This window comes from Chiroxiphia lanceolata, chromosome 1 (genome assembly GCF_009829145.1).
Source record: "Chiroxiphia lanceolata isolate bChiLan1 chromosome 1, bChiLan1.pri, whole genome shotgun sequence".
Lineage (NCBI taxonomy): Eukaryota > Metazoa > Chordata > Aves > Passeriformes > Pipridae > Chiroxiphia > Chiroxiphia lanceolata.
The window spans coordinates 32897569-32907911 of record NC_045637.1 but is presented as its reverse complement, the minus strand read 5'-3'; the positions used below and the strand labels follow the sequence as shown (position 1 = coordinate 32907911).

The window sequence follows — 10343 nt, the reverse complement described above, 5'->3', positions numbered from 1 at the left end:
AAGGTAACTAATTTGACTGGAGCTCACTTTATTTACAAACCACAGTCATCACATTGGCAAAGATGAGGAAAAAAAATCAGTAGATTTTCGCATGGCACCGTGAGGGGCCTAATTTAGGTGATGGAAACTTTGTAAAAATCTCTTTGTGTTGTTAAAATTAAGAGCAGACGTGAATTATTACAGTTGCTCCGTATAACTTAATAGATGGAAACTTGGTAAGCTGCTGTAATTTGCTTGCTCTGAAGTTCTGTGGTCATACCACAAATTTCTTCATGCTTCATACCATGGATTTCTTCATGCCCCCACGTACAGCACAGCTTGCTGCAACCCGCCTGAGAACTGGGACAAGTGTGCTAGCTAGGAGTTGGATCCACTATAATAAGATTATCCCAGAGCTATACAGACCTCAGCAAGAGGCTATTTTAAGCGGGGAATAACAGAGAACAAGAGCAAACAGCCGCAAAATATGTCCAGCTGTCTCCATTTCTGGAATTCCAGGGTGGACAGTGTTGCTGTGGTGTGCTTACTGTCAGCCTCAGGTAGGACACATCCCTTTCTTCTCCCTTCACCCTCTGCTTTCTCTTCTTTTTGACAACTTTAATAGTTTAATGAATATTTTAGAGTATAAGCTTTAATCCTAAACTTGGCTTGGAAAACACAAGCCGTAAGCCTACTGGCAAGAGGCAGTGAGTTATTTCCAACATAATTGTTTCCACAGGATACCACCTGGTATGTATTTGCTCCACTTTAATAGTCTCCAGTGGTTTAATGTGATATATTCAAATCAAACCACTAAGCCAAGTGCCACAACACGTAAAAAAAATATATGCAGAATAATGCACAGCACTTTTTCTATCTTTCAACAACTACGTGATTCTTATTCAAGTGCTACCAAACTCACCACGGACATGTGCTAGTGCACTGCTCTTGGAGCGGACTCTCCTGGCTCTCTCCAGCACTTCATCAGCTGCATGTAGAGGAGATGAAACCCTACCCCTTTCTTTTATCCTTGGACATGACTTTCTCCCTATCCACTACAGACATTGTCAAAGATGGGTTGAGAGGATTTGAGAAGAGAGTCTACAGTTTTTCTATTCTTCCTGTTGATAGTTGAGTGTGGTTTTGTTCTGTGAATGCATGCCTTATGCCTTATGTTGGAGTGCCTTCAGCATCAACCTAAAGCCAGAATCAGAATAAACCATGTCTGCTTCCAGATGCAAAAAGATCTTCTTCAAAAACTTTCACAAACAGTCCTGCAAGGAAAACTAAGTTACTATTGCCTCTTTCTTTATTGAATAAATGTGGTTAACATCTTAAAAGAGTTTTCCATTAAAGTGACATTTTGTGACAAGAACTGGGACATAATCTTTAAGTCTGTCTGACTAAACACTGGAGATGGAGTACTTTCCTCTGCTATACTGGTGCACTCTTATTTATTTTTCTGTGATGGTATTATGATCATATATATTATAAATCTTTCCTGAGGGACATTTCAGTGACTTATAAGAGTTTCATCTGGTCAAACTACTCATCTGCAGTCAACAATACAACTATGAAGAGATTAGTTTGAAGAGCAATAACAAGTAAGTTAAGTACTTTTTAAATGTATCGAGAAAGAAGATAAAAGTATTGGAATTAGTTTAAGGGTTTTAAACCAAAATCAGTGAGAAGGCTTGGAATAAACTTCTACTTTCAGCATCTCAGATGTAGAGACAATTAAAAGCCAGTGTTATAAGTCCTAAATTCTCTAGACTTGGATTTATTTTATTTGCTGTTAATTGGATATCAGAGTTGGTCCCTACTGAATATTCTGTAAAGGATTTCAAAATAACTGAAATAAATTGTCCACAAAATTTTAGTGAAGGTAACATTATTGTGTAGCTCTTTCCACTTCCCTTTTCTCTCCTTTTCACCTTCCTTTTTGGATCAGTGTATGTAAGAAAAAGATTACAGTATAGAAAGAGGTTTTAGCAAAATTAAATATGTAGAACTTTATATCCTTCTCCTGTAACCTTCATATGAGTTGAAAGGGACAGAACAGACTCTTCACACCACAGTGCACTAGTTTGGGGCTTTTAGTGAGCATCACAAGAGGTCACTTCTATGAATAGCAACAATAGCATCAAAAGCCACAAGCATCTAAAACTGAATTTGGTGAAAAGATTTAAAAATTATTTAAGTTATTTGATTTAATGACAATTTGACCAGACACAATGGTCAAGGTTTTGGCTTTATATAATCATGATCCTCAGTGATATTTAGCACTGATACTAGTAGCAATTATTGCTCCTGTCTTCCATTTGGACAGCCAGATCCTTTTAAAATGTAGCTTCCTTAGCTGATTTTTTTAAGCACTGTAATAGTCTTGACTTGTACAATAAAGTGCAATAAGGAAGGAGCAGAAGAGGGTGCAGAGGTTTCCCCATGTGTCTGTCTATCCGAAACCACCAGGGGGGACTAATTCCTCATCTATATCTTTACTGCAGCAAGTGTCTGAAAAAAACACCTATGCTTGAACCAGGTCTAGAAAGTCACTGAGGTTCAGTAGAGGGTTGTCTTCGTTTATATTAAGAGAGCTTTTATCTAAAATCTTATAATTTGCAGTGCTCTTTCCAGTCTGTGTGCAGCAACGCCAGCACAAGTCTGGCCACGGAGGGATGCACGTTCAGCTGCGTAACCGTGTCTATCGGTAGGGTACGGTCAGTACCGTCTCATGACTTCTTCAAACTGGCCTGTGACTTGTGCTAAGTCTAGTGGACTGCCAGAAGACTCAGCAGAGAGCCTGGCTTGGCTTCTTACTGCTTAAACTCACTCCATACCAGTGACCATGGCTTTGTGATTGAAAGGAATATTTTTTGACTGTGCGGTGCACAAGGCATCTCTTCTTTAGTGGCTGCTTAATCACTCCTTTGTGGCTGTCTCACTACTCCATTCTTTTTCCAACTATTACAGCCTTTCCTGATTTATTTCAACTTCACTGCATTATTTTACTATTTTTAAGCAAGATTTGGCCATCTTGAAACAAAACTGTGTTATTGCTATGATCACAAAGGGTTCAAATATTTTTAGTATCCTGTTAAACAACAACAAAAATCTGCGTGTGAAGTATGTACTCTGGAGATCTGTCAGGAAAGTTGTATAATTTTGAGTTTCTACTTAAAAGCCGAATGCTAGAAGTTCCTTTAAATTTTGAACTCTGTCAGGCCAGTGGGATTCTTCTTGTGGTCTATAGAAAGATTTGGAAATACTGAGGAGAATTCTCTAGCCACGTTAATTTTTCAGTTTTTTATTTTGTGAAGTATAACATGTATGAACTCATTAGTTGGTGCTTTCAGGCACTTGTAATTGAATTCTCACCTTCCTTAACTAGTCTGGGAACTCTCCCCATCTTCTGGGCGCAGTCAGTCATAGTTTTGTGCGTGTCATTATTCTGAAATTATCTTTTGTGTTGCATGTTCAGACTTCTGAAAACCAATTTCCTAATATTTTACTATTTTACCTTTTTAATATATAAAATATTACTCTGGTATATACAGAATTGTGAGAATAAAAGCTTTTAGACACTGTGATGGGAAGTGGGAAAAATCAGAACGATAGATTAAGTTATATTTGTTGTAATTTTTATTGAGTTTCCTGCTTAACACAAACTCAAATACCTGTGTATTTTATATACTGCTTCTTTTTTTAAAAAAAAACCTAGACAATTCCTGATCTAAGAGTAGCCTGCAGATATACATACAAATCAAAAAGGTAGCTTGTGAGAAATAATTTAATTTCTGTAAGTCATTCTCCCATAAATTCAGTAGTTTTCTATATTTTACTATAGTGAGAAGGAAAATTTAATTGTTTCCTGTCAGCTAGATGGTGATTGTGCTCTCTTGATGAGGTATTAGCCTTTATTTGATCTGTTTCTGTAGCTGGGACTAGCAGTATTGCCAGGTTTGTACAGTAAGTGCTGACCCAGTTTGATCAACATAATTGATATAACAGATACAGGTAAAATGTGTTATTCTTTGTGTAATGCACTAACAGACAGAAATAAGGGGATGTATCTAAAGTGCTTTAAGAGTTTTTGTTTCAGTGTCTCAAACTTGAGTATCAAAATCTGCAACCTGGAACGTTTTCAGCATCCCAGGATGAAATCAGGTTGTAAACTATCTTCAGTTGTGACAGATAGATTCTGTGTTCTTATGTGAAACATCCCAATCAAAATTTGACTGCTTTTGTTAGTAATTGACTAATATTCGGGGTCCACCTCAATCCAGCCTTTGCACGGCTCTGTGCTCTTGGGCAAAACATACAGTGCTGCTTCTCCAACAGAGACTGTGGGGAAGTCTGGGAGAAGGTCGCAGAGACGCTCTGGTAGGCAAATGTAGGAATTATCAGTTGTAATTTTATGGATTTTTAAGTTTTCTCTCCCTTAGAAAAATAACTGTGATAGATACAGCTTTGAAGGTGGTAGCTGTCATCATGCAGGACATCAGTGGTTCTACTCAATAACATGTCAGATGGTTGCGTTCAGCTCCATTTGGAAATATATCATCTAATTACACTCCTCCAAATTTCTAGTGTGTTCTTAAAGCACAGTGAGCTTTGTGAGAAATTATTATGAAAGCTTAATAAGAGTTGCTGACTACATATTGGTAAAAGAGTGGTCTTGGTTTTCATCAATTTTTCTTTTCTTTAATAGGTACAGGAAACTCTGTGTTTGAATTTATGCCTTTAAAAATGTTACACCTGATGACTCAACTATACTTGCCCTTTACATACTTCTGGTAATCGTGTTTTTATTTCCGTTCCTCTTTTCACACAATTTTCTCTTTCACTTTTCACCCGTGGCTTGAGCTGTGTTGTCTGGGGAAAATATAGCAACAAAAGCAGAAATTCTTTTTCTTCACAAAATTTATTGTGATGATAACTGATGGTGCTGCAGTAGGATTAATTAAGATTGCAGAGAATTTGAAAAAATAACTGAACTTTCCCTGAAGACGTGTGACTGAGGATGACTGTGCTGAATTTTGTTCCTCTTTCCTCAAAACAGAGTTTTATTCTGTTAGATACTGAGCAAAAAAAAGTGATTATGTTTGGACTTATTTTTTTCACTTTATTCACCTCTGGAGTTGGTGAATTTCTTTGTATGTCATCAGATCTTGAAATGTCGTATACTTTTTGTGGTAAGTAAAATATAGCTAATTGTTTTTCTAAGTTTGCATGATAATTACTGTAGACTGAGGAAATGCAAATTTTCTTTCAAATTTCTTTCTTTGATGAATACAAAAAAATACAAAAAAGTTCAACTGAAGTCTATTTCTGTTGTTAATTACCATATAACAGGAATTATACTTCATAGGCATAAATATTACCACGATGCTGGTTCTAGCAGCTAAGACAGAGAATTTTATCCTCGAGTAAAGCAGGCATATTTTGGTTCAGGAAATATTAGAAGATAATGAATTTAAACTTATTTTGCAATTACTCTATTGTATAAATTATGCAAATTGAGTTAACAAATGTATTACAATTAAAAGGTTAAAGTATATGTAAAAGAAGAGGGAATGTGATATTCTGCTTTGCTGGGGTATCAGGTTTTGGGGCAGCATAATGTGTACCTTCTTGCCATGCTGTGTCATGGGCTGATATTTTGCATATTCTAAAAATGCTAGGTGGTCACTCATAGAGCAAATCTACTCGAAGGTTCATTTACCTTATCCTAGAAAATATACTGGTACATTCAAAACATTTTTAGCTGTTGTCAGCAGGTTTATATAGGTTCCATGGTTAGCATAAGTTGGGATATTTTCAGCAGAGGACCATGCTGGCTTAATGCTACTGGAGATTCTGTGTATCTTCAAAAGACAAAAAAAGGCACTTTTGCATGGGTTTTGTGTGCAAAATATCATCAACCAAAAAATTGAGTTTTCTTGTTACTTAAAGCGATACTATTTTGGTTTTGCCCTCTAAGCATATAAATAATTAATAATAAAATTTAAAATACATGTTTAGTATTTACTACAAATATTAGACAATTTTATATTGTCTAATATTTTTAATATTATCCAAGACATATATATTGTATATACCTTATATTAAATGCATTTTTAAATGTGTGTTTGTTGTGAGTGGGTAAATACATATATTTTTATTATTTTCATGGAGAAGCCTATTCACACTATCAATTTGAAATATTGTTTTCCTATAGATTCTACAGCTCATGCTTTTGTGTTTAATTTGACACCTTGCAGCATCATGAAAACAGACATCTGGAAGGCTACTCTTAACTGGATTCCAAGTGAGTCTCTCTTAACTAGACAATGATAATCTGGAAATGCAGAAAATCAAGTACAAGTGGAAAGATGGCTCTTCATCCAAAATGCCAGATGATTTAGGAAATCAGTTTCTGTGACTGAAAATAGAATGGATAAACTTGGATAATGATGGACAGAAATTATGATCTATGAAAATAAGTGTATTTGAGTTTTACTTGTTGGAGCAGTTACTAGAGCCCTGCATGGAGTCTGGCACTGTATGTGCAAATCTGAGATGGTTTAGGTCTATATGCGTTTGTCTGGGAAAGCAAACAAGGTTTGCCACACACAAGCTCTTCTGACCTGAAGTCCCAAGTCTTTTTAAGGAGAGAGAATATCATTAGGCCATCCAAGTATGGCAGAACTTCTGTGAAGAATATGTGTGTTCCAGAGGCTGAAAATGGTACTAGATACTAGATTGTGTGTTTGAACCCAGCTGTAATCTTTAAACCCAGCTTTAAGCTGGCAAGCTGAGTTAATGAAATGTTTATGAAATGACTATATCAAAAACTTCACCTTCTGAATAGGTGGACTAGGTTTTCTTCCCTAGAAAGGTACCTTTATGATGGCCATCAGCATTCAGGACATGCAACATGTGCCTAAAAGTAAAGCCTTCATCTGAGCATGTGTTTAAGTTAGCTGTGCTGTTATCTTTGCTGAAGAAATTAAAACAGATTTTGAAATTAAGTCACTCAAATATTTTTTAGATTTTTTTTTTTTTTTTTAGAAAATTATCTCTTTTTTTTTTTTCCTGAATGTAACAGTTTTCAAGATACATATTTTGCCAGTTTTGGGGGAGTCTTTAAAAAATGTTGTATTTCAGAGAAAACTATTTTTTATCCAAGTGGCATGTCTGCATATGTGTTTTTCTCCCTGCCAGATATCATGTCCTTACTTGCAATGTTTTAATTAGGAAGTGACATCACCTTTTTGAAGATTGTCTTCCATGTCTGGTACGATGGTGAAAAAGTGTTTCACTGGAAGCAGCTCCTGTGCAGTGGAAGTGACAATGAATACTCAGTGTGTGAAATGCTGAAAGGAGGTCAGTGTGCCATCAACCCATGCAAACAGATTTTTCTCTCCACAATCTAGGCCTTGCTTGGCAGGCAGCAGACTTCAGAGCAGCCAGTTCTCCAGTGCCAAAACCCCATTAAAAGAGAGAATGTCCAAAGTCTATGTTTTAACATCCTTGTACTGCAGTTTCCATCTCCATAAATGATAATTACTAATATCCTTCATCTCAGTATGACACTTATTATTAACATTTATAAAATGACGTGAAAAGATGACATTTGACTGGACTGTACAGAAAACTTGAGAGGGACTATTGGCACTACTAATACCCAGAACACAGTTTATTTAGGGTTTTTTAGGAAATTCTCTCCACTGAGGTATAATGCTTTTTTTAATAGAGAAGAGTCAATCCTCTGGTAGGGGCTACCCAGCATAAACGTGACACAGGCTCAGATCCAGAGAATTCAGGCAGGATGTCAGACTTAAGGCCAAAAAGGACCTGTGAGGAGGTCAAAATATGCAGTCTATGTTTTTCTTTCTTTAAAAATCTATATCAGTTCTCTTCAGAGTTAACACAGTAAGATGTGTTTGGAGGAGATGTTGGAGGAGCACTGTGGTTGATTTCTATTTTCTAACGTTATTTTGACAAATAGTCAGAGCTCTGAGAGAAGAACCAGGTGAGTGCTTTGTCAGTGGAAGAGTAAATGACATTGGCAACTGCTGCTGAGAGATATACCATATTGCTTTGAAGTTATTTAGGCAGTCTGATTGATGACTTTATGGTTAAGTAACCATTTGTATTATAATTATCTCTGTTTTACAGAAACACTTGTAGAAGAATTTGACATTAAAGGTTTAAGAACACAATTTCTAAAGGTACTTTCTGACATTTTATATAAAGAAATAATAATAGTAAAATTACATACTTACAGGTGTATATTTTCTGAAAAGACACATTCACCCAAACTGTAGAAAACAGAAGAGGAAATGTCAGAACACTTTCTCATGTTTGAAGTGATGAGTAAAATGGTAGCATCCTTGAAATACTGGATGTCCTCAGGTTATTATTTCTCTATTATTCCTCCCTTATTTTATAGAAGAAAAGACCAAAGAAATCAGTTAATGTCACCTTAGAAATCAGTTAATGTCACCTTAATAATTCCATTTTAATTGGTAAATTATGTTTCCTTTTACCTGTTTGAGTATAATCCATTCATATTTTTTCTGCCTATTTTGTTCTTTATTTTACATTCTCTTCACATGCTGGTCTGTTGCTCCCTGAAACCATTTTTGAAGATTTGAAAAGGGATAACAATATCCAAAAGTAAAAGCAGTACTCCAGTGTTAAACCAAGAGCAGCATCAGTCATCAGGTTGACCCAGTCTCTTACAACACCTGCCCCATCAGCTGCCTGAGCCTTTCCAAACCCTTATCGTCCCTATTAATCCCTACAAATGTCACTAAGGAGCTCCTACTGATACAAAATCTCCAGCCTCCCCTTATCCCAAAGCCCATGGGCCTCTAACAGTGTTGGACTCCATCCAGCCCAACACCTCTTGTAACCCCAGAGCTGATAGTGGAGAGGAACATCCCCTGCCATGAGCAGTCCTCCAATAGATGAAGTGCTTATGGCAGACCTGACACTTCCCCACAGGACTCTGCTAGACCAGAGACTGCTGTTCCTATGTACTCTGGTCATGAGAAGAAAGTTGAGAACTATTTTTTTTTATATATACTCATATATCTGACTATACTCATGAGAACAGTCCATGATGGGAATGTCTTTTTCAGTCCTAACAGAAATCACCAGAACCATTCCAAGAAGCTACTTAGACAAGAGTGGGCAACATTATGCACTAATTTTCTTGTTTTTTTCTTGCTTGCTTTAGGGCAATTATAATATTATTATACAAGGATTCTCTGATGATTCTGAGAATAATATGGTCATATGCTTGAATTTCACCATGATAGTAAAACAAGATGTTTACTGAGTGCGACAAACTTTTCAAATAATTCAAGAACACTGAGGTCACTTCTGCAAGCAACTGGAATCCAAGCTGTGAAGTAATAAGCAAACTAAATTTCCTGAGGTAGAATACATCTTGTGCTGTCTGGAAAGCTGTATGATATATAATCTTACTCGTTTATAGAACTGCTGTAATCAGATGCTCAGCCAACATGCACAAAATCTCCAGGTATCAGGCATTCTGATTAATCCACAGAATAACCCTGACTGGATGACAGGCTGAGGTCTGCATTTTGGTGCTGTGCCTTGAGTTATGATAAAGTCAAGTTCTTCAGACTGAGCTAAACTAATCAGGAAGTTTGGAAGTTTTGAAGTGCAAGAATCAGAAGTTCATCAGTACTCAATTTAAAACACAGCGATTGAATTTTGGAACCCTGCCATAAGTTGTTGGGTTTTTTCCTTTTAACAATAAAACTTTTTTGTACAATCAATTTGAGAAATGTTTTTTATTCTCCTGTTTTCTGATTAACTTTGGATGTTTTCTAATGTTCTGCTCTTTTTATACCAAGCTAAAACAGAGGAGTAACAATTTGTTATGTGCTTCTAGCTGATGTGAATAACATCCAAAGTGGAACGTTTTGAGTTACACTGATACACTACAGCTGAGTTTAGCCCTGAACTGCAACCTCATAGAATGTTTTTAGCTCTTGCTCAGAGTCCAAGGGGCAGAGGCTATATGAGCTGTTTCCTTCAGATGCAACAGGTTGATCTGTTCCTCATTTATTCCTCAAAAGCATGTCTAAAACTTTTTCTGTGGCTTTTGCCCCTTGGGAAGCCCAGCACTGAGTATCCACCTGCCTTCTCTGCTGCACCTCCACACCCAAGACCTTGGGTAAGACTTTGGTGGAGTATGAGATTTGGTTTTCGGGAAGAATGCTGTCCTCTTCATCCTCAGCCCTCAACCAGTGGTTGCTTAGTGGGTTCAGAGACTTTTCTCCAACTGATAGGACATTGTTGAAGTTGCACTTCGTACTGGCTGGTAGTTCATGCTGTGTGTA

General features: G+C 36.7%; 1 protein-coding gene across 5 annotated transcripts; it reads left to right on the top strand.

Moving 5' to 3' along the window:
- The first annotated feature begins 445 nt into the window (after positions 1-445).
- On the top strand, positions 446-9776 carry LY96 (lymphocyte antigen 96). Of its 5 annotated transcripts, none has more exons than XM_032713364.1 (6): positions 446-539; positions 4691-4775; positions 6243-6289; positions 7219-7347; positions 8143-8195; positions 9209-9776. In XM_032713364.1, exons 1-6 carry the CDS (start codon positions 467-469, stop codon positions 9308-9310), a joined length of 489 nt encoding a protein of 162 aa, XP_032569255.1. In that variant the 5' UTR covers positions 446-466; the 3' UTR covers positions 9311-9776. The 5 variants fall into 5 exon arrangements, with proteins under 5 accessions (XP_032569255.1, XP_032569321.1, XP_032569087.1 ...); XM_032713430.1 differs by lacking the exon at positions 446-539 and adding an exon at positions 5042-5174 and having other exon boundaries at positions 1458-4775; positions 6200-6289; XM_032713196.1 differs by lacking the exons at positions 446-539; positions 4691-4775 and adding an exon at positions 4783-5174 and having other exon boundaries at positions 6200-6289.
- The last annotated feature ends 567 nt before the right edge of the window (positions 9777-10343 follow it).

Coding starts and splice junctions, on each gene's coding strand:
- LY96 (XM_032713196.1), top strand. CDS start 5,003: ATGACTGTGCTGAATTTTGTTCCTCTTTCCTCAAAACAGAGTTTTATT. Junction 6,290..7,218: donor TACTCTTAACTGGATTCCAA/GTGAGTCTCTCT, acceptor TGTTTTAATTAG/GAAGTGACATCACCTTTTTG. Junction 7,348..8,142: donor GTGTGAAATGCTGAAAGGAG/GTCAGTGTGCCA, acceptor TCTGTTTTACAG/AAACACTTGTAGAAGAATTT.